Source organism: Muscardinus avellanarius (assembly GCF_963383645.1).
Source record: "Muscardinus avellanarius genome assembly, chromosome: 5".
NCBI lineage: Eukaryota > Metazoa > Chordata > Mammalia > Rodentia > Gliridae > Muscardinus > Muscardinus avellanarius.
This window is the reverse complement of record NC_137790.1, coordinates 204,827-227,986: the sequence shown is the minus strand read 5'-3', so window position 1 is coordinate 227,986 and position 23,160 is coordinate 204,827. Positions and strand designations below refer to the sequence as shown.

The following is a 23,160-nucleotide window of genomic DNA, read 5'->3' as shown; positions in this document are numbered from 1 at the left end:
TATCTCTGAACTCTATATCCCAAGCCCTCCCCCTTTTTCCATAGTACTGGGGATTGAACCCAGGAACATTCTACTGCTGAGTTATACCCCAGCCCTATTTCATTTCTTTGTTTTGAAATAGGGTCTCACTAAGTGAGAATGGGCATTGAATTTTGGTAAGCGCTTTTCTTCTGTATCTGTTGAGATGCTCATGTGATTTTTGTCTTTGATTCTGTTTATGTAGTATATTACATTTATTGATTTGCGAATGTTAAGCCAACCTTGCATCCCTGGGATGAAGCCAAATCATGACACTTGATCTTTCCTATGCATTGCTGAATTGGGTTTGCTGTATTTAACTTTCAGTCACTAGAGGATTTTGTTGCACCTGAAATATGAACAGGGTTTCACATTCAGATCCAAAAGCAAGGGCATTCTGACACACTCCTCTCCTGTCCCGCACTTCCCTTCTCCCCACTGGAAGCCCCCTGGCACTGGGTGGACATCGACCTTCCCAGTTGTAGGCTTGTGAGTGTGTGCTGTATGCACACCATGTATACCTGTGTGAATATGTGTGTGCATATACACACCATGTGTCTCCACATTCTTAGTTAAATGGTCGAAAGGTGCACACTTCTCTCCATCTTTTTTTGCTTAACACATGTCCCAGGAATACTTTGTCTGTTTCCTGGACCCCTGGCTGTGTTTTTCCTGCCCAGCATGGTGCCCCTGCAGCCCCTCACCAGTCCTGGCCTGGCAGCATGTGCTTAGCAGGGTCCTTGTCTTCTAGGCCATTGACAGCATCCACCAGGTGGGTGTGTACTGTCTGGCGCTGGTTCCTGCCAACACCTTGCCCAAGGCTCCTCTTGGAGGGATCCACATTTCTGAAACCAAGCAGCGCTTTCTGGAAGGGACCCTGCACCCGTGTAATGTGCTGATGTGCCCTCACACCTGCGTGACCAACCTTCCAAAGCCTCGCCAGAAGCAGCCAGGTCAGTGGTGCCCCTTGTGCTTCGGGGTGCAGCCCCGTTAGACCCTGCAGCGGTAACTGCCCTCCTCTCTGGAGTTGGGCTGAGGGCCAAAGCCAGCGTGAACACCAAGCTGGCTCGCCAGCTCCTGCCTGCCTGGAAGCCAACCACCAGCGAGGGCCCCTGCCATTTCACTGCCTGGTAGTTTCCAGCTGCCTAGTAGGGACCAATTGTAACGGGAAAGCCAAGGTTGGCATCCAAGGCTTGTGTGGCTTGGGATGGAAAGGGTGCCCTGGAGCAGACTCGGGCTCTGTTATCTAAGGAGCCTTTGCTGACCACCGCTGTGCCCTGGCCCGGCCCACTTGTCTTCAGGAGCCAGCTGTCTGCCACAGCCCTGTGACCCGCCTCAGCCATGGGCTCAACAGGACCTTGGAGGTCTCTCTGCGGCCAGTTCCTCATTCCTGATTTTCCACATTTAAAAACTAGTTTTAAAGACTGGTTTAACTATTATATGCAGTTTTTCATTGCTGTGGTTATGTAAGTCTTTAGTACAAGCTAACATTTTGCTAATTATTGAACACATAAAATTCACCAAATAAGATACTTTTCATCAAGAAAATTTAATTTTCTGATGTATACATAAAGTACAGTAAAACAATGACATATTTGAATTTGGCTGAGTTCCTAATATATACAATAAAGAAGAATTTTCAGTGTGCATTGTTCATATTTAGGAGAGAGATTGTCTTTGTCGCTCAGCATAAGCCTGGTAGATAGTTTTGTGGATACTTATGTTTTAAGAGAAGAGTTAAATGTCTAACTCAGCTGTGTTTCAAAATAACAAGTGTGAGGGAAGTGCTGGCCTGGCATCCTCAGTTTCTCACTTGGAACTTATTTCTAGATGTGGGGCCAGCCTCGATGATCGTGGGGAACCTGGTTGCTGGGAAGAGAATCGCGCAGGCCTCAGGGAGAGAGCTGGCCCACCTGGAGGACAGCGACCAGGCGCGGAAGGTGACGGCGGCCCCCGGGGTGGCTGGAGGGGAGGGAGGCTCAAGGAGCTGAGCTGGCCTCTCTGTGCAGTTCCTGTTCCTGGCGGACGTGTTGCAGTGGCGTGCGCACACCACTCCTGACCACCCTCTGTTTGTGCTGCTGAACGCCAAGGTAAGACAGGGCTGCTGCTCAGGCTCCTGTGCCAGCCGCCCAGGTCCTTCTTACAGTCTTCAGAGACTAGCCTTTGCCCTGGCTGGCCAGCATGTTTCCCTGCCATTCCTTTCCCTGCAGCGCCTGCTTCTCATGTAGTTCACACAATGGAGTCCTTTTTTTTTTTTGATACTAAGGATTGAGTCCCGGGGCATTCAGCATTCTACCTCCAAGCTACACCTCCAGCCCTATTTTTGTTTTTTATTTTGAAATAGGATCTCACCTTGTTGTGGAGGGCCTCACTTAAGTAGCTGAGGCTAGCTTTGAACCTGCGATCCTCTTGTCTCAGCCTCCTAAGTACTTGGATTACAAGTGTGCACCACCATATCTGGCTACAATAGTGTTTCTAGTGATTTAGTATGTAGCAGCAAAATTCTCTTCAGCTCCATGCTTTTTTTTTCTTATGAGTAGTACATACGTGAGTACTCTTAAGTTTGTGAGATTAAAGGAAATGTTGTATTTTGAAACAGACATTTCAACTTCCTGCATTTGTTGACAGGTTTAAAATGACAAATGCTGCTATTGCCCAGATCTTGCTGCTGGCTGGGAAATGCACTGTGTGTCCTGAAAACCTGTAACAGTGGGTCACACAGGAGTACCGAGGATGTAAAGGAGAGGCTGGGATCCTCATATGCCTGTCATGGACAGGAATACAAAAGGCAAACATGAGAATCCTGCGGGTCCCTGCTAGCGGCATGCACGGCCAAAGGAACCCTTGTGCGTTGGCACGTGAAGGCCAGCTGCTCTGGTCTGGGAAAGGGCTGGTGTGACTGCCATTGCTGCTTGTTCTCTTAAAGACATGCACTGCATCACAGGGTTTAACAGACAGAAAGGACCCCTGTTGTCAGGACACTTGGAGAAAGTCTCCTTGCTAGAATCCAAACTCCACGGAGAGAGGCTTTTTCTTCTTCAGTGGTGTATCTCAGCCAACATTCATCTTACCATTGACTTCTAAAGCAGTCAACCGACATACAGTTCACGCGTGGTGAGGACCTTGGGGCCAGTAGAGTGGAAGGAAATGACTGAGAGTATTAGGGCCAGGGCTCCAGACAAGGGCAGGTGCTGGCTGGGCAGCAGCTCTTAGTGGGTGATACCTGGTGGGCCTGGGCAGAGAGGCCAGCAAGGCAGGGCTCTGGTGGGCCCAGGGAAGGGATGCAGGCAAGACCCCAGCACTGGGATCTGCCTTTTATCCCAGAGTGCAGTGGGGTGCCCTGCATAGGACCAAGCAGACATGGGTTGAGTACAGTGGTTTCCCCTGGACTGTGGAAAGTGAGTCTGGGAGCTGGGAACAGGGATTAGGGATGGGGAGGCGCAGGATGGCAGTTCAGAGAGCATAGAAGCAGGGGTCAGGGAAGGCATGGTGTATGGTCAGAGTGGTCTGCACAGAGGTCTTACTCTGGGCTATTGACTGAGGCCTGAATGGTTGGGCTGCTTGGGAGGGACAAGGAAGCCCTGGATGGGAGCGAGGAAAGAAGCTGACCAGGTGTACTCATGGGGGTGGCTGAGCTCCATGGAGCTGTCAGGCCCAAAGACCAGATCTGGTTCTCGCAGGGTCCCTCCTGCAGGTATAGGTTGTCAGTGGATCCCTCGTGCCTGATGCTCTTGACCCAGGAGGAGCCTCTGGTGATGAGGTGGTTCTGAGGCATGGGTGGCCTCGGCCCTAAGATCTTGGAGCTACCTGAGCCTGTATCCTGATGGACAGCCTTGTCCTGTCCTGATGGACCACCCAGACTTTGGGCCTGGGGCTCTCCTGCTATTCCTGGTGTCTCTTCCACTGTCTGCTATCCATAGAATCCACCCCTCCCTGCTGGTGGCTCCTTGCCATCAGTGTGGCAGGAATCTTGATGTTATACTGGTCTGCTCTGGACTTTTATGATTATTAGGTTGAGTTGCACTTTTTATTTTCATAAGAAGGACTAACACTAGGAGGCCTGTCTGTTCAGAGTCAGGGAAGAGGAGCTCACAGCCAGGGTGGGGCCGCAGGGAGAATGTTTGCACCAAGCTGCTCATGGCACACTCAGCAGATATGAAGGAAGGAAGAGCTAGTGCAGACAGGGTGCTACCAGGTGCCACAGGTCACAGCAGGACAGCAATGGTGGCTCTGCAGGCAAATGGTGGCATGCAGGGAGTGTGCTAAGGTTTGTCATGCATCTGTATTACGTGCAGGACTAGTGCGGCTGGGAGGGTGGGGTGGAGCTTGGGGTGCTCACAAATGGTTGCAAGCACAATGATGATTTACTTCAGAAATGCAGAACTGAAACAGTATGCAAAATGCTGGGAACTCAGGTATTTATCTTAGCATTCTTTGCAGTGTTGTTACTTTGGGAATATTTTCTCAGGAAGCTGAAAGCTTTTCTAATGACATGTCTCTGGTTCTGTGCTGTAGAGTGTGTGGTTCTGTGCTATAGAGCGTGTGCCCCAGGCTCTCCATGGGGCCACTTCGGGTCTGTTGAGGCCCCTGCTCATTCATGATGGTGTGTCTGGTCCTGCGCAGGAGCATGAGGTCAGAGCCTTGCCGTGCTCAGCACACTGATGAACTTCTTTGCCTTCCTAGGGCTCGGTCACCAGCACTGCCACCTGCGTCCAGCTGCACAGAAGAGCCGAGAGAGTGGCTGCTGCTCTGATGGAGAAGGGGAGGCTGGATGCTGGGGATCATGTGGCTCTGGTCTACCCCCCAGGTAAGTGCGTAGCTTCTTGTGGCTGGACAGGACCTCTGTTCCTGGTGGCTCCTTGTCATCAGTGTGGCCAAAGCTCACTTAACCTTGTGCCTTCCCACCCCAGAGCTTGACTCTGCCATCTGTTCAGGAGCCCCAGTTCTGATTTTCCAGAACAAAACCTGGGCACTTAAGAAGCCCAGGTTTAGCCGGGCGTGGTGGCACATGCTCGTAATCCCAGCATTCAGGAGGCTGAGACAGGAGGATCATGGTTCACAGACAGCCTCAGCTGCTTAGTGAGGCCCTTTGCAACTCAGTGAGACCCTGTTTCAAAATAAAGAATAGCCAGGCATGGTCCGAGTGCTTGGGAGGCGTGATAGGAGGATCACACAGGTTCAAAGCCAGCCTCAGCCACTTAGTGAGGCTCTCAGCAACTTATTGAGACCTGTTTCCAAATAAAGTATAAAATAGGTCTAGGAGTGTAGCCCAGAAGTAGAAAGCCCCTGGGTTCTATCTCCAGTACCCCCCCCCACTAATAAATAAATAAATATGCTGGAGCCAGCGGCAAAAGTATGGGTTCCAAAGAGAGGTGTGAGAATGAAATAATTAAATTCTAAGAATTTGATTAAAAGAATATTTAATTCTAGCATGGAAGGATCGCCAGTACACTCCTGGGTCGATAGCTCTACTGGCCAATCCTGGGTTTATCTCTCTTGTCCTATTTATACAGCTCCAGGTCAATCAATCCCTCGTGCCATCACCATCTGAGCTTCTCTCAGACCTTTTACTTTGAACTTTCCATGATCCCAAACCTTATTGACTCTGGGCAAAAGACAGTCAGAAGTATTCTTTTAGGGGAAAACCTTAATGGCTCCCCACAATTCCCCCTTTCTTTTTATATTCAAAAGAAGACTGTGCCTGTCTCAGGTTGTTTCCTTCAGGTATCAAGGATTACCCGTCTTTGGACAATACAGAGCTATAAGCTGTATATCCTGTCTTAGGTTTCCTTGTCCCAAGAAAATCTTACCCATCATTGACTACCAGCCTCTTAACTGGGGGTACTTTTTAGACATAGATTGTGCACTTCTGCTGAATAAAAATGTTCTCACTTTGTCCGAGGACACACTTTGTACCGAGTCTCTAATAAACAAGGTAGTGGGAATATAATAAAAAAATAGATATTTCAGTAAGACATTTCTTCCAATTAACATTAGGATTTCTACATGTTAAATCAGTTTAACAGGGTAAACAAGTTATTGGTGAGCTAACATTTTTATCTTCTTTCCCTGTGTAACTAGGACCCCACAAGACCATACCTTTAACAGCACAGTTACCATCAGTCTTTGTACTTGTCTGCAATACCATGGGCATCAACTGCAGACATTCCATCTTCTTGACATTTTTAGAAAAACATAAGAGTGTACCAATTCTTTGCCCAAAATAATTAAGAGTTTTTGCAATGGGTATAAAGTTCAAAGCAAGAAGTCCCAGCAATCGTGAGTTGTTACTGAAGATAGTGATCTCCTGTTGTTCCCAAACAGCTGGATGAAGCATGGGATGATCTGGAACGTAAGCCCATGTTTCAGTCATCATTGGGTCTGGGAGCATCATCAGCATTAATCTGAGAGTCTTCCATTTTTACTTGATCCATATGTTGCACCAGCCGCTCATGGTGGGTAATGCAGGTACCCACCATGCATTATCTTCGTCCTGTGAAAAAACACAAACATGCCCTCATTCCCATATTAGCACGGGGTCGGGACCTTTCCAAATTCCTGTGCAAGGATCTTTCCATTTTACAAGAGCAAAATTGTTTTTGGAGGATGGATGCCAATATCTATCTGCTGCTGTGTGACCAATTTTGTCAGCATTCAGGAAATTAATTTATCAGCATTTAAGAAATTAATAACACCTCCTTGACCATCAGGGTCTTCAATAACCGGGAAAACTCTGAATCCTCTAGTATCTTCTCTGTTTTTTGGGACCTGATTTATAGTCGCTTGAAGCGGTGATATTAAAGATAATAACCCATCTCTATGGTACCGAGCAGCAGTTTCCTCAAGCTGCTCCTCTTCTTCAGTATCTAAAGTATCCTCATCTTCCTTAGGAAGTGAAGGCAAAGCACTTTTGTGTTCTTAGCTTTTCTAACACCAAGCATATCTCTTAACATCTATACAAAAAACAAAAGACTAATTTTTTGACCCATTGTATATTACAACTTCCATGTTACTCACTGCCACCACGAGCCTTCGAGCATGCTCCTTTTTTATTCAGTGGTGTCCTTCCCTGGATCCTCAGTTTCAGAATCTCCCCATACGGGCCACCACCTGCCGGAGCCAGCTGGCAAAAGTATGGGTTCTGAAGAGAAGCGTGAGGATGAAAGAATTCAATTCTAAGAATTTGATTCAAAGAATATTCAATTCTAGTATGGAAGGATCGCCAGTACACTCCTGGGTCGATATCTCTACTGGCCGATCCCGGGTTTATCTCTCTTGTCCTGTGTATACAGTTCCAGGTCAATCAATTCCTTGTGCTTTCACCACCTGTGCGCATAACGTCAGGTCAATCAATCCCTCGTGCCATCACCATCCGAGTTGCTGCGGAGGGCCTCACTAAGTAGCTGAGGCTATCTGCTAACTGAACCCCATCCTCCGATCCTCAGCCTCCCAAATGCTGGGATTACAAGCCTGTGCCACCTTGCCCAGCTGCTTAGTCTTTATTTTGAAACAGAGTTTCACTAAATTGCAGAGGGCTTCCCTAAGTAGCTGAGGCTGGCTACAAACCTGGATCCTCTTGTCTCCGCCTCCCAAGCACAGGGATTACAAGCGTGGGCCACCACACCTGGCTTGGCTTGGTTTATCTCTTAATATAGTTTGGATATCCAGAACCCCTTCAGAGGTCGCCCGGCTCTTTCCAGGGATGCTGAAGCTCCCCCTCTGTGCATGTCTTGGGTTGCAAGCATACACCACGTGCTCTTTGCATCTCTCCCTGCAGGGTGAGAGGCTTGGAGGGGGCGCAGCCAGGGCGGACCATCCCACCACCCTTCTTTCTGTCTCTAGTGCTCGAGCAGGGCTGGCTCGCCTGAGCCTGCGCCTGGGTTTGGGCCTGGGGAGAGTTTGAGCTGCAGTGCCTGGAAGCAGACTCTCAGTGCGGGGTGGGGCTGAAATAACAGGCTGTGAGAAAGCTTCTCAACACTTCATCAAAGGAAGGAGAAGAAAAAGAGCTCCCTCAGTACAACGGGGTCCTTTAGTGAATTGAGGGTGTTGCCGTGAGGGAGGCGTCGAATCCCCTAACTACCACATGGAGTCGGTGTCAGCTGTTTCTCCTCACAGTTGGAAGGGCTGCTGTCCAGAGTCACAAGGGAAGATCCTACCAGGTATCAGTAGCCAGGGAAAAGTCCAGAATTCAAGCTAGTTTACTAAATGTGAATTGCTTTTATACCGTTTTCCTTTTTTTGTGGAGCTGGGGATTGAACCTAGAGACATGCTACCTTTGAGCTACTTCCCCAGCCCTATTTTTTTTTATTTTGAAATGGTCTTGCTAGGTTACTGAGAGTCTTGCTAAGTTGATAAGGCTGGCTCTGAACCTGTAATCCTCCTGTCTTGGAGGCATGCGCTACCATGCCCAGCTTTTTGTATTATATTAAAGATGAGAAATCTTAAGGCCCATAATAAGTTAGGGACCATCTACAAAGTCTTGATAACTTGAGACTCAGAATGGTAATTCAGGGCCTGATAATTTAGAGTCTGTTTAATGTTATTCATACAGGGTCCTCTCTACTCCCTGCCCAGTACTGGGACTGAATCCAGGGCCCTAAGCAATGCTAGGCAAGTACTCTTATCACTTAGCTGTACCCTTAGTTCAGAATTCTTATTGAAAAAGAGAAGCCCATGGTAAAGTTAAAGTTTTAATTTTCATTAAAAGCCTACTAGCAGTTGGAGAGTGGTACAGGAAGGTCCTGGAACTGCCAGGGTGTGCAGGCTGCACAGGTGTGTATGCCATGTTTCTTGGGAACAGAGGGCAATCGACAATTTATATCTCATCCCAAAGGGGCAAGTGACAGGGCTCCGTGCCAACGCTGTGAGGACCGAGCTCCTGCCGTGTGTTTGCGCAGTGCCAGGGACAGGAGGACAAATGCTTGGTGGGATGGCCTGAGCTCCTGGGCTCCAGGAGGGGACTCTGATTTAGTGCCTGTGTGCTTTTGCCACATGCCTAGTTCTCAGCTTCTGCCAGGGGTCACGCTCTAGTCCTTGGGGGCCACTGGCCATGGAAACTTTCACCTGGCAATACCCTTCAGGGATAGAATGATCCAGCATCTCTCTTGTGTCCAAGTTTTTCTTGTTTATGCCTTTTGTGGTCTGACCCCGCAGCCACTGAAGGGGCCATGGTACTGTGGGCACAGGTAGGAACAGGGCAGGAGCTTGTATTTTCCCATCAAGCTGACTCTGGAAAACAGGCTTTACAGGCATGGCTTTCCCCCAAGTTTTAATTATGGGGAACTTTCAACTATAGAGAAGTTGGAAGCGCAGTGAGTGGTCACCTCTGACCTAGTGTGGGTGAGGGTGCAGAAGGCCCAGTGCCAGTGCCAGCCTGGGTGCCGTGGACATGGAGGTACTGGGCCTGGACGTGCTGGTGCGGTGGCCCACAAGAACCTCCTGCAGACAGCTGGCATTGCATTTTTCCCACGTGCAAACGGCCCGGCCTGCCCAGCCTGGGGCTGCTGTGCTTGCTCAGTGCTTGCAGACCCTGCCACCACTGGCCCCAGGTGTGGTCAGCCTAACCACCTAACTGCCTCTGCCACCAGCTGGCCGGTCCACACCTTGCTAGCTGAAAGTCAGGTGTGTCTCCAGGAGCTGTGCTGTTTTCCCTGGTACCCTTGTAGACAGACATCCGAGGCCCCTTCTGCTCCCAGCTGACCATCTCTCCATCCCTCCAGGGGTGGACCTCATTGCTGCCTTCTATGGTTGCCTGTACTGCGGCTGCGTGCCTGTCACTGTGCGGCCCCCGCACCCCCAGAACCTTGCCACCACGCTGCCCACCGTCAAGATGATTGTGGAGGTGCGTGGCCTGTTGCAGGGGGTGGTCCTCAAGGGGGAGCCGGGCCCCTCCTCGGGCACTGCCCCCTCTGTGGGCTCACTCACGCCCCCCACCTGTGTGCCCGTAGGTCAGCAAGTCTGCATGCGTCCTCACCACACAGGCCATCACACGGTTGCTTAGGTCCAAGGAGGCGGCCGCTGCAGTGGACGTCAGGACCTGGCCCACCATTCTCGACACAGGTGCGTGGCCTCACCCGCCGCTGTGGGGGCAGGCTCCGCCTCTTTTGTGTAGGATTTCTTTTTCTTAAGAGATTACATCATTGACATTCAAAAATAAATGTTAGGACAAATGTTCTTGCTGGGACAGGATAAATGTTTCGGCTTAAGAACAGGTGGGGAGGCTGCTAAATGGACCTCGGACCTGCCTGCCGGTGTTGCGGAGCAAGTGGGGCACTGGGCTGCCGTCCCTTGCCTGGCAGGGCTTGCCCTGAGAGTGAGCCCTCTCTCCACCTGGGCCCAGCAGTGGTCCCGGTGCCCCACGTGGTGGGGGCTGGCGCCTTGCACCTCTCACTGCCCCTCCTGCCCCCACAGTGGGTCAGCAGTTGTTTGAAGCTTCTTCCAGTCCCCTGAGGACAGTTACACACCCCCAGCAGTCCTATTCCTGTCACCACTGACTGCTTCCATGCCCCCAGAGATGCCTGTGGGCCAGCTGGAGAGGCCCCGCACCCCTCCCACCCCAGGTGCCGCTTTTAGCTGCTTGGAGCTGTGGTTTGTGGCTGCCTGCTCTGGTACCCTGGTTCCAGGGGGCAGGCTCAGAACAGGCAACCATAGCCCTACAGCCTCAAGGGATGCTCCCGCCCTTGCCGAGCCTGTCCCCAGCACAGTGGGCTCGCAGAGTGTTTTACAAGAGCTCGCAGACACAAGCAGAGCCTAGGAACCACACTTCCCTTGCTGGTGCTGGAGTCCTGGGTTCATCCTGTCCTGCCACAGGGGCTGTGACTGGAGAGCCCCCAGGCCGCTCGCTTTCTCACTTGGACGCAGTTCCCATGGCCTGGCCCACCGGCCCCTCCACCAAACGCTTGGGGGTCTTGCTGGGTCTGTGTGAGGCTTCCTTGAAGACTGAAGTCAGCCTTCCCACGTGTACAGCCGACGGCCTCACAGCCTGGCTCGGGCAGAGCTGGCTCTCACAGCCTCCTCAGTGCCGCTCGTGTCTCGTCTCGGGCCTATCACGTCCCAGACCCCCCTCGTGCAGGGCACGTGAGGGGTGCGATGTCACTGGACTTCCTGTTTTGTAGATGACATACCTAAAAAGAAGGTGGCTAGTATTTTCAGACCACCGTCCCCGGATGTGCTGGCCTACTTGGACTTCAGTGTGTCCACCACTGGGATATTAGCGGGAGTGAAGGTAAGTCTTTGAGTGAACCGTTTACATGGGGTGTGGGCTCAGGTGGGTCCTTATCCAGTGCATAGAGCCAAAATATTGGTCCTTAACATTTTGTTAAATACTGATGAACCCTCAAATCAAATTTTCCAGAGAGTAATGTGTATATTGATGTTTTGTGGTAATGTCTGATTTTTCTGATTTATAAATGTCTGACCTGCAGGAATAGATGGGTTTGATGAATCTATTTCCTTACTAGGAGCTAGAAGCTCAATTCTTTGCTAGGCAGGCGTGGTGTGATACACGCTTGTAATCCCAGCACTTGGGAGGCTTAGACAGGAGGATCACAGTTGATAGACAACTACTTAGTGAAGCCCTTTGCAACTCAGTGAGACACTGCTTCAAAGTAAAGACTAAAAAATAGGGCTGGGGTTGTAGCTCAGAGGTAGAATGCCCTGGATTCCATCCCCAATACCATAAAAAAATTATTTGCTATCCTGAAGTCTTATTAAAAGATATTAGTGTGCCATATTTCTGGTGTTCTGTTATATGGGGGATGGGAGCCCAACATCTTTTGAGGAAATGAATAGAAGTTTGAAAGTTTGAAGAAGTTGCATGCCCATCTGGCCGCTGCGCACAGCCCACCTCTCTTCCCACCACTGAACACACCTCTTTACTCCTTAAGATGTCACACGCAGCCACGAGTGCCTTGTGCCGCTCCATCAAGCTGCAATGTGAGCTGTATCCCTCAAGGCAGATCGCCATCTGCCTCGACCCCTACTGCGGCCTCGGCTTCGCCCTGTGGTGTCTGTGTAGGTGAGTGCAGGCCCTGTGCCCTGGGCTTGTGGCTGTGTGTGATTCTTCAGGACCCTGAAGGCTGAAGAGACATGTGAGGGTTTTATTTGGGGATGAGTTGGGTTGGAATGTGAGTCTGAAATGGAGTGAAAGAGTGAAAGCGTTTCTCATCAATTGCAAATACCATCTACGATAGTGATTGAGAAGAGTCTGCTTGACCCCGTCAGTGCTAGAAAGTGGTAACCTCTCTAGAAGTGGAGGCCTCCATAGTTGCCTGGATTGTGTGCAGTGTTTGGCATGGAGGCTGGGGCCCCTGCATGTAGATTCAGCCCCCCACAATGCATTTTCTACAAGACTTCCACTGGGCGTTAGAATTTTGCCCCTGTCCTATGTAGAAAAGTGGTATCCTTGAGGGGAGAGGTGCCTGGAACGCCTGGCTCCTCCGCAGCTCAGCCCAGCTTCCCCATCCCAGTGTCTACTCAGGACACCAGTCGGTGCTGGTGCCTCCACTGGAGCTGGAGAGCAACGTGTCCCTGTGGCTGTCAGCTGTCAGCCAGTACAAGGCCCGTGTCACCTTCTGCTCCTACTCAGTGATGGAAATGTGCACCAAGGGCCTGGGCGCGCAGACGGGTGCCCTCAGGGTGAGTGTCCAGGGCGGAGGCCCCTGGCCATAGCAGTGAGCTCCTATGTACCCCCTTCCTCTGGCCCCACAGCAGTAGCTCCAGGCCCATGTGCCTCTGCCAAGGTCCCTCCTTCTAGCCACACACACAGCAGGAAGGAGGGTGTGTGAAAGGCAGCTTGGGCGGGAGGTGGGTCCTGGGCGCCCTGCCAGGCTTCCATGTTTAGAATTCCCCAGGTGGAGCCAGGCTTGCCTTTGCACCCTCAGACCTGGGCCAAGCCATGCATGGGTCCTGTGGGACCTTGCTGAGTCAGTGAGCACTCCAGGCCTCAGACCTCGAGTGCTACGGCCAATTCCCCACTCCTCTGCAGATGAAAGGGGTGAACCTGTCGTGTGTGCGCACATGCATGGTGGTGGCCGAGGAGCGGCCTCGGATCGCACTGACGCAGTCCTTCTCCAAGCTGTTCAAGGACCTGGGCCTCCCTGCACGGGCTGTGAGCACCACCTTTGGGTGCAGGGTCAATGTGGCCATCTGCCTCCAGGTAAGGTGCCAGTCTCCAGTCACCAGGGCCTCTAGCCGCATAGCCAGACCCGCAGCCTTCAGGTGTGGACATGCAGCCTGCACCTGCCTGGTCTGCTGCTCTACTCTGAACCTTTGTGTTTCATTTCCACATAGCCATCTGGCTTTGAGACCTGTGAGGGCTTGATTTTAAAATATGTTCTGTGCTTGTTGATGCAAGATAGGCTTCTTTGGAAAAGAAATGTTTTTGAACAGTGGCCATTGTGCCTGTAAGAACCTCTAAGTTTAGCTAGGCATGGTGGTGCACATCTGTAATTTCAGTACTTGGGAGACTAAGACAGAGGGATTGCAGGTTCAAGGCCAGCCTCAGAAACTTTTAAAAATAAAATTGGGCTGGAGGTGTAGCTCAGAGGTAGAAGGCACCTGGGTTCAACCCCAGTATACCCTCCAAGAAAAAAGAAATCTCTTAAGTTTGATATAATATTAAGCTAATTTTTAAAGGCAAGATTGAACTTAGAGTTTTAAGGCCCTGTAACAATTTTAGATTGGAACATTAGTAAATGTTCCAATCTAAAATTTGAATTGACCCAGATCCGTTTTTTAACTTATGCCTGAGCTATTTTACTTACTAGAGAAAACAGAGCACAAAATGACGTGCTCGCTACAGCGATTCTGTATTGGTGTCTCTTTCCCTTCATTCTGAAAACTCCTTAAAACTGAGTTTCTCAGATATCCTGCCTTTCAAATACCTGTCTCACCATGGAGTAGAGGAGTAGCTGGGAAAGAGGCAGCTCCTCTCCTGGCAGAGCCTGTGCCGGCTTGCGCCAGGTCCTCGGTGGTCACGTGTGCAGGGCACGTCTCGACATGGAGACTGAGTTTGGTACAGCTATCACCATGGTTTTACTCGTGTCCTCTCAGTCCTGAAAGGGCTTTCAGCCATTCTGAGCTTCAGAGCCTGTTCAGTGTAGGAGACAGAGTGCTCTGCAGTCCCTCCTGTGGTTGGCACACAGGTGGAAACAGAGTCCAAGCCCCACCCTGCGTCTGAAGCCTGCGCCCTCCTTGCTAGGTCCTGGAGGGCGTTAGCAAGATACGTGCCGTGTTTGCTCTCTTGTTGCTCACGTGGCCTGTGGCCTTCTGTTTGTTTCCTGTGGCTGTCTCCTCCCTGTCTCCCTCTGCTGGCCTCCTGGGCCTCTGTCAGCCCAACAGGCTGGGAAAGCTGGCTGAGCAGGTAGGACGTCGCCCTCACCCTCGCCCGAGCTCTGCACTCCCTGCGAGTTCATGTGACCTCCTCCTGAATTCCAGATGGATACCCGTTTCTCTTGCTGTCTGGCTTTGTTCCCAGTGGATATTGTTTGACATATCACAAAAGCTCCTTTGTTACCAAATTTAAAAGTAAATGTATTTTTAAAGACTTGGCCGATAGCATTGGCCTGGGAGGAAGGGCTGTGTTTAGCTGACTGCAGAAGCTTTTGTTTAATTCCAGGCAGATACAGCCCATTTCTGGGATCAGAACGTTCACTTAAGTTGAAATGGCACCTACTCCTACTGTTAGTTAGGACCAATGTCAAATGTAAGGTTTAAGATGAGGTCAGTTTTCTCTCTCATCAGAGTGAGTCTCTCCTGTGCTCAGTCCCCAGCAGGACCAGTGAGAGGCCAGGCCCTGCCCTGGCCGCTTGGGAGAATGTCCCCAACGTCACCAGAATATGTGTCACAGTGAGAGACCAGTGGAAATAGAAAGTTAGGACTGCAGTGAAATTGTGTGATTTGACTTTCCCACTCAGCATTGTTGAGTGTTTCACTTAGTATCATCAGACCCCGTGGGTGTTTGAATGGACGGCCAGCCCTGCCCCGAGGACCCTGGCCCTGGGTAGACCTGCACAGGGCACAACTGCCTTTCTGGGCATCCCCACAGTCTGGGGGGGCTGCACCCCAGCTGCGAATGCAGAGGGCAGGAGCGCCTGAAAGTTCTTCTGCTCCCTTCCAGGGCACAGCTGGTCCAGACCCCACGACCGTCTACGTGGACATGCGGGCACTGCGCCATGACAGGTAGTGTCCCCCAGTCTGCATGGCCTCATGCTTGCCTGGGTCAGAGTACCACAGACCAGACCTCCACTACTGACTGCACCCAGGCAGTGCTGGTGGACAGTTAGCCACGTTGGGATCCTGGGCCTGATGGCAGGGCGTAGCTGGTTGAGTCAGACACCTGGTCAAATCAGGATCCCCCTGGCCTGGACAGGAGTGGACGGCTGGTCGAGTCGGGATTCCCCCTGGGTTGGACAGTGGTGGACAAACAATTAAGTCAGGATACCCCCAGCTTGGATGGTAGTGGATGCTGGCTGAATTAGGATGCTCCTGGCCTAGGCAAAAGTGGACAGCTTGTCAAGTCGGGACCCTCCTCAGCCTGAATGGTAGTAGATGGCTAGTCAAGTTGAGATCCTCCTTGGCCTGGATGATAGTAGACGGCTAGTCAAGGCGGGACCCCCCCCGCCCAGGCCTGGTAATGGGAGGCTAGTCAAGTTAGAATCCTCCCTGGCCTGAACGTTAGTGGATAGCTTGTCAAGTCGGGATCCTCTCTGGTCTGGATGGTAGTGGACAGCTGGTCAAGTTGGGATCTTCCCCGGCCTGGATGGTAGTGGACAGCTGGCTGAGTCAGACAGCCTGCACCAAGGAGCAGTGTTGGTGGGCTTACTGGATATGTACCGTGCAAGAAGTGTAGGTGTCTTTATCTGCCCAACCCATCCTCAGAGCTGCAGTGAGCACCTGCATTCTCTCCCTCACAGCCAGGGAGAGTGATAAACATGGTGGGATTGCAGCATTTGCTTCTTCGTGGGCTGGATGGAAGGCCAGAGAAGGCGTTGGGCAGGGCCCACCCTGCCTCATGCACCTAGAGCCAGGTGCTGGCCCCAGTATGGCCCTGCTGGCCTGTCACATGAAGCTTGGCTCTCCATTCTGAATCCTCACATGTGGTTGTGCTGCAGCTTGATGTAAACAGGAGGTGTAGGTCACTGGGTACCAAGTGCTGGCCAGGGTGAGGAGGGCCCACAGAAGCAGGGCAGGCTACCCCATGGGATTATGGACTGATGAGCTATGTATCTGCAGTGCTGGCCACAGGGCCTTGGTGTTGCTGGGGTCCCTGTGGCACCAAATCACTGCTTAATAACCCCCAGGACAAGCTTGTCATGTGAGGCTGCATTGCTGTTGTGGACAGACAACAGAGCAAAAACCAGTTCCCAGGCAGCTTGTAATTTGCCTTTTTAGAAATTACTATCCACACAGTAGGTTTTATTCTGAAACTTTTTTCTTGTTTATTTTTAGGGTACGCTTGGTCGAACGGGGTTCTCCACATAGTCTGCCATTGATGGAGTCTGGAAAGGTATTAGAAGCTGGGATTCCAACACCAAAATCTGTCTGGGTCCTTCTGTTTCAGACAACACCTAGTGGGCAATGCTGGGGCTGCATGCTCCCTCTGGGCAGGTAGGCTGGGCTGCTGCCAACACTCAGGAGCATGAAGTTAAGTCTGCATCCTTATCAAGCTCATGGCAAGGGAAGGAGAATCCAGGTGCAGAGGTAGAGGAACTCTCACAAAGCAGGCCCCAGCCCACCCTGCTTCTTGACTCACAAGGAGAGACCTTGGCCTGGACTGGGGCAGCAGGAATGCCTGCCCAGCTCAGGGTGACATCAAGGCAGGGTCCTGCCAGGGATGCAGGCATGAGGGCAGCAGTGTCCTGGAGAAGGCCTAGAGGGTGCCAGGGGTGGGGGTTTTGAGGCCACCTGAGATGCCCATGTGGTAACTGTACTACTGCCAGGGCTAACAGCTGCTGGCACAGGAGAACTGGCATCCTCTGAGATAGGGAAGCCCAGAAAGGGCAGCTGGGTGGGGTGAGAAACTGAGGCAGGGGGGTGCAGGGCCAGGTGGTGTGTGCCCAGCATGGCAGCTCCAGGGCCCCACACAGCAGCTGCTGCACATCCAGGGGCCTCTGGGCACCTGGCGGCCCTCTGCACCTTCACAACTGAAGAGGCAGGAAGGGCAGCTCAGCTGCAGCCCCACTTGCTGGCCACCATGGTCACTACTGCCTCGAGAGGTGAGGGCACTCAGAGCCAGCCATGGGAGCCAGCACGTGGGTGCCTGCCAGGCAGTGGGAGCCACAAGGAAGCCAGCGTGGCTGCAGCTGAGTGAACGAGGCTGAGCCCACCTCCTTCATCCTCTCAGAGCTGCTCAGCACCCAGTTGAGAGCCAAACCACACAGTCTGGACTGCCAGCCATTCTCTGAGCTGGAGCTCATGGTTCATAGTTTTTCTGAGTCCTTTTTATTACCCTTGCTAGTCTTTTAACCTTGACCTGCCTCTGACAAGCAGTCCTGCTTATCAGCTTTGGAGGGGGGATGCTTTTGATGCCACCGAGTCAGGAGTCTCCATTGTTTTATGATCAGGGCCTTTAATAGCTCTCCTCCTTCCAGATCCTCCCAGGAGTGAAGGTCATCATCGCACACACCGAGACCAAAGGACCGCTCGGAGATTCACATCTGGGCGAGGTGAGCACTGGCTGAGACTGGGATTGGGGCCTGTGGGAGGTTCAAGGGCCAACCTCTTTGCTAGCCTCCCCTCCTTCCCTTTCTGCCCCCAGTCAGGAGTGCTGAACTTTTTGGGGTCAATTCCAGAATCGATTTGACTTTCTCCCGATCACTTGTGCTCCCAGACTAGACTTCCATGTGAGACTTCTGGGTGCTACAGGGAAAGCTGCCCCTCCCTGGGTTTCCCTACCAACAGAGGGAACCTCAAGCTTTGCTTGCAATAGGCAGCCAGAGGAGACACACAGGAGCCATCGACACTGAAGACAGCTGCCTAGCGGGACCTATGCTCCTTAAAAAGTGGTTCCTTCCAGGCATGGTGGCAGACACCTATAATCCCAGTACCTGGGAGGCTGAAGATAGGAGGATCACAGCTTCCAGGCCAGTCTCAGCAATTGAGTGAGACATATAGCAATTAAGTAGGACCCTCTTTCAACATAAAAAATAAAATAGGGCTGGGGGTAGAATGCCCCTGGGTTCAATCCTCAGTATAATAATAAAAAAAAAAAGTGGTTGCTTCTGGGTGCAGTGGCACATAACTATAATTCCAGTACTTGGGAGGCTAAAATAGGAGGATCACAGGTCCAAGGTCAGCTTCAGTAACTTAGCCAGACCCTGTTTCACAATAATAAATAAAAAGGGCTAAGGGTATGGCTCAGAAGTAAAATGCCCCTGGCTTCAATCCTTAGTACCAAAAATAAATAAATAGATAAATAAACCCACAAAAAAGGGTTTCCTGTATCAAGCCAGGAGCACAAACAAGACAGAGGCTGAGAGTGCAGGACCAGACAAGAGCCTTGCTCCAAGGACTCAGGGCTGAACGAGGTCCACTGTCCCCAAGAGTCAGAGCTGTACAGGGCTCAGTGTTCCCAGGACTCAATTGGACAGGGCCTGCTGCCCCCAGGACTCAGGCTCGACAGGCCCACTGTCCCCAGGACGCAGGGTAGATGGGGCCCACGTCCCCAAGATGCAGGGTAGACGGGGCCCACTGTCCCCAGGACACAGGGTAGACGAGGCCCACTGTCCCCAGGATGCAGGGTAGATGGGGCCCACTGTCCCCAGGACGCAGGCTCAACAGGCCCACTGTCCCCAGGACGCAGGGTACACGGGGCCCACTGTCCCCAGGACGCAGGGTACATGGGGACCACTGTCCCCAGGACGCAGGGTACACGGGGACCACTGTCCCCAGGACGCAGGCTGTAAGGAGAAGTGTGGTGCTGTTGATACTCATGCTTCGCCGCAATCCAGGGCAGGTGGGCCCTGCCACGATGGGCAGTGAAGTTTTCAGTGCAGGCTGAGCCCTGAGTGCCAGGGGGCTATGTGCGGGAACTCACTCCCGGCCTCAATCCCTGTCCTTAACCAGGCAGGAGTGCCATGTGTTCTCTGTGAGGCTGGCCTGCTGAGGCTGCCCTGCCCCGCACTGCCCCAGCAGGACAGGATGTGGCATTCTGATGGGAAGACGTCCCGGGACCAATTTCTGAGTGTGGACTGAGTGAGGACCCACCCCCACTCTCCCACTTCCTGGCTTTCCTAGCCAGCAGAACCCTTGTCTGTAAGGGCAAGGGGGAGCCCCAAGAGATGAAGGTCTCAGCCAGTTGAGTCCCCCCTTACGGCATTTGCTCCTGGGCCTCATCACACCCTCTTCTCTCTTGGACGCTGCTCTGTGGTTGTAAGTTGGGGGCTCGATGGGCCCTGTGTTTAGGCACCTCTGATACTCGGAGCACCGGAGGCAGGTTGCCCTGGCCTGTGATTTGTGCATGGATGTACATGCCTACGCACATTCACGCAGCCAACACAAGTGCCAGGTGCACAGGGCCAGTCTTCACACCAGCCTGCCCCTCTGGTCTCAGCCAAGTAAGCAGCCGTGTGTCCTCCACTCCTGGCCTCACTCCCTCAGTTTCTCCCTCTGGGGACGTTAGAGTGCCCCCAGTCCTCTCAGTTGTCAGAGGACTCTGACATGGGGAGTGTGGAGTCACCTCTGCGCACCCATCCACAGGGCACAGTGCTGCAGACCTTCCTGGATCAAGAGAGGGAACGGTTTATTTGAGGAGACCTTGTGTTTGCTTCCTGTGCATGTAATCATAACTTGGTTCACAAAATAAGACACTGAGAACCGTACAGTGGCCCTCTTGGCTCAGTGTTCTCTTGAGATGGTCCTTGGCCAGTGGGTGTTTCAGGACAGAAGCTGTTCTTGGTGGCTGTGCTGTGCCACCTTCTTGTCCTCTGGGCCCTGCAGATCTGGGTGAGCAGCCCCCACAACGCCACCGGGTACTACACTGTCTATGGGGAGGAGGCGCTCCATGCTGACCACTTCAGCGCCCGGCTGAGCTTTGGAGACACTCAGACTATTTGGGCAAGGACTGGCTACCTGGGCTTCCTTCGAAGAACAGAGCTCACTGATGCCAGTGGAGGTGAGGGTCTGGGACGCCCCCGTCTGGACACTGGGCTCATGTTGCAGTGGCCCGGAGCCTGACTCGCCCTGACAGTCCTGGCTGCGAGCCCTCTGTGATCGTGGGTTCCTTCCCTTGATCTGCTCTTGTGCTGCTTGATGTGGGCTGAAGGGACTGCTCCATTTCTAGTTTTCTCTGAGAATTACCATTTCTCCTCTGTGGCTGCCCCTTATCTCTTGGACTCTTGGGCTCAGTGAGAGATGTGGTAAAGGTGGGTGGTGGCGTCGGTGGTGACACTGAGGGCCTTCCCCAGGTGGCACAACCTTCCCAGCAGCCGCATGGATGTCAGCAGTGGTGCCATACGCAGCTCACTGGCCAGTGTGGCGCTGCCCCACCCTGACATGTTGAGGGCCCTTGGGCCCCTGACCCTTGCAGTCACCCACTTCACATCAGAGCTCTTGGTAGAGCTGTGGTTGCTGCTGTTTCCAGACCTAAAGTTGACTTTGAAATACATATTCACACATTGCTCTGACCTCCCCGAAGTGGCCACTTGCTGCAGAGCTAGTAGCTGAGCCCTCTACCCTCACATGGCCGGCATCCTGACCTCCCTGCACCAGAGAGCACCTGATAGGCCCAGGCCTTGGGTGTGGGGAGTCGCTGCCCGTCCTGTGAGCATGTGTACCCACATGCTGTCCACAGAGCGGCACGACGCCCTGTATGTGGTGGGCTCCCTGGATGAGACGCTGGAGCTGAGAGGCATGCGCTACCACCCCATCGACATCGAGACGTCCGTGGTCCGCGCGCACAGGAGCATCGCTGAGTGGTAAGAGCCAGCGGGCAGCCCTCCGTGTCTGCCCTGCTCCTGCGCTGGGCGGAGCACTGCACCTCAGGGGGCCGCCCCAGCTCTCCACACTTGAGGAGCACTGTCCCCAGGTGGGCTGTAGCCGTGCCCTCCAGGAGGCCAGGGCTGCCCCAGCTCTCCACACTTGAGCACTGTCCCCAGGTGGGCCACAGCCGCCACCCTCCAGGAGGCCAGGACTTCTTGCTGCTTTTCCTCTGAACACATTTCTAGGAAGCACAGCACCAGAGTGTGCCACACTGCCTTCATGGGGTTTGGATTGCTTTTTTTTCTCTAATCAATTTTAAACCAAGAGACTTCTGCCAAATGTACAAGCAAAAATGTAAGATTTCCACCATTCTCCTCCTGAAATGTTTCCCCTTTCAAAGTGATATTCATGGTTCTGACTTGACTGCTTCAATTTGTAGTAAGCTCAGGTGTAGCTTTCAGTGTCAGTAGTGTGCCTGGATCTTGGCGGGAATGTCAGAACAGATACTCCTCTGAGATGCCAGCTGGACCTTTGGGTGACAAGTGGCAGTGCTGTGAGGCTCATGAGCATGTGCCAGTGTTTCCACTCTTCGTGGCACCTCTCCTGAAGCCCGTGGGCCCTTCCTCTGCCGCCATGTCACTGTCTGTCCCCCTTGCAGTGCTGTGTTCACCTGGACCAACCTGCTGGTGGTGGTGGTGGAACTGGATGGGCTGGAGCAGGATGCGCTGGACCTGGTGGCTCTGGTGACCAACGCAGTGCTGGAGGAGCATCTCCTGGTGGTGGGTGTGGTGGTCATCGTGGACCCTGGTGTGATCCCCATCAACTCTCGGGGCGAGAAGCAGCGTATGCACCTGCGGGATGGCTTCCTGGCTGACCAGCTCGACCCCATCTACGTGGCCTACAACATGTGAGGGCCGTGCCCAAGTCTAGAGGCGAACAGGACCGGTTCCTGTGATCCTGTAGATCCCACCAAGTGCCCCTGCACTCTAGAAAGCACTTCACAGATCAGCTAAGGAAGCACTTTGCATCTGCCAAGTACGTTTACAAAAGCACGAAGTCAGCATTTTAACAGTTGGAGTGAATGGGAAATAAAGGGCAGGCCAGTGGGCATCGTGAGGAGTGGCAGGCACCACAGCCATTCTCTGCTGTACTGCAAGTTTGCACTTTTTGAGGCTAAACAATAGAGTTCCTGATTTAAAAACTTCCATTGTTTGTTCCTACTTTAAATGGCAAGTGCATATTGAATTTACTCTGGAGAGAACTTTGAGCCACTAGCACAACTGCCTTGCTTCTGTTGCACAAGGCAGGTCTGACCCAGCAAAGCTGAGGGGAGTGAGGCCCGCCCTCGGAGCACAGGCTCAGTGCTTCCTCTGCTGGTTTCATTATGGAAGCAATCATGATGGTTGTCTGCATACGTCATCACTGATACTCAGTAAGTGCCATTTTGGACTGTCAAGTTAGATGCTCCATTTCAGAAAGAAACCAGCATTTAGTTTTAAATCAGCTTCTCAGTTTATAACTTCATGCTGTTTAGTTGAATTGCTACTTTCATAGCATGGCAGCATTCATTCTTCTCATGGAAGTGCTCTGAACGATTCTGTACTCCTAGGCAGCAGATGGAGAGACCTTGGTGTCACCTGAGGCTCTCAAACTGTAGGAGGACTGGGCCATCCACGTTGGAAGTGGAGGTGGCGACACTCCTGGTTGGCTTTTTTATTTTGAGTTGTGTGCCTATAAAATTTAGCCAAACTATTTTCAGTTATTTTATTCAAACTTGACTAAGCTGAGCAAACTACTATTATATAGAACTTAAATCAAAGAAAAGAATGTAAAATTTGGATCCTTCTAAGATTTTGAAGTAAAGCACGAATCTAAGACATAGATTATTTTTATATAGCTAACTAAGAATATGTTATGAAGTTGTTGGGTTTGGAGAAATTGAGGGTGGGAAAGTTTATGAATCATGCATGTTTCACAGAACAACCAGGTTTTTCTGGAACTAGCCTGGATCAGTGCCTAACAAAGCTGTTACTAGTTCTCCATAGCAAGTCTGCTCAACTGGGTCAACCCACAAACTACTCTGGCTACAGATAGCACTGTGAGTAGTAGCCCCGTTTGCCCATGGTGTTGGACTATGGTATAGTACGTTGCAACATACTGGAATTCTAATAATCCTCTTGTAATTATGTACAGAACCTATGTAACTTATTATTTGGCATACAG

General features: G+C 52.0%; 1 protein-coding gene across 5 annotated transcripts in view; it reads left to right on the top strand.

The window, feature by feature from the left end:
• Positions 1 to 21,848, top strand: part of DIP2A (disco interacting protein 2 homolog A) — a gene marked incomplete at both ends in the record, with an annotated part of 107,178 nt that extends 85,330 nt beyond the window's left edge. For 4 of the 5 annotated variants that reach the window (XM_080695984.1, XM_080695983.1, XM_080695982.1 and 1 more), the window contains 16 exons: positions 770 to 971; positions 1,849 to 1,958; positions 2,028 to 2,108; positions 4,702 to 4,825; positions 9,738 to 9,859; positions 9,966 to 10,077; positions 11,133 to 11,242; positions 11,904 to 12,034; positions 12,486 to 12,654; positions 13,004 to 13,174; positions 15,137 to 15,198; positions 16,468 to 16,525; positions 17,610 to 17,684; positions 19,957 to 20,131; positions 20,810 to 20,933; positions 21,596 to 21,848. In XM_080695984.1, coding sequence (XP_080552110.1) covers positions 770 to 971; positions 1,849 to 1,958; positions 2,028 to 2,108; positions 4,702 to 4,825; positions 9,738 to 9,859; positions 9,966 to 10,077; positions 11,133 to 11,242; positions 11,904 to 12,034; positions 12,486 to 12,654; positions 13,004 to 13,174; positions 15,137 to 15,198; positions 16,468 to 16,525; positions 17,610 to 17,684; positions 19,957 to 20,131; positions 20,810 to 20,933; positions 21,596 to 21,848 — 2,079 coding nt within the window. Of the gene's footprint in view, positions 1 to 769; positions 972 to 1,848; positions 1,959 to 2,027; positions 2,109 to 4,701; positions 4,826 to 9,737; positions 9,860 to 9,965; positions 10,078 to 11,132; positions 11,243 to 11,903; positions 12,035 to 12,485; positions 12,655 to 13,003; positions 13,175 to 14,350; positions 14,381 to 15,136; positions 15,199 to 16,467; positions 16,526 to 17,609; positions 17,685 to 19,956; positions 20,132 to 20,809; positions 20,934 to 21,595 lie in introns of all 5 variants that reach the window. The other variant, XM_080695981.1, reaches the window with a different exon arrangement.
• Positions 21,849 to 23,160: the final 1,312 nt, after the last annotated feature.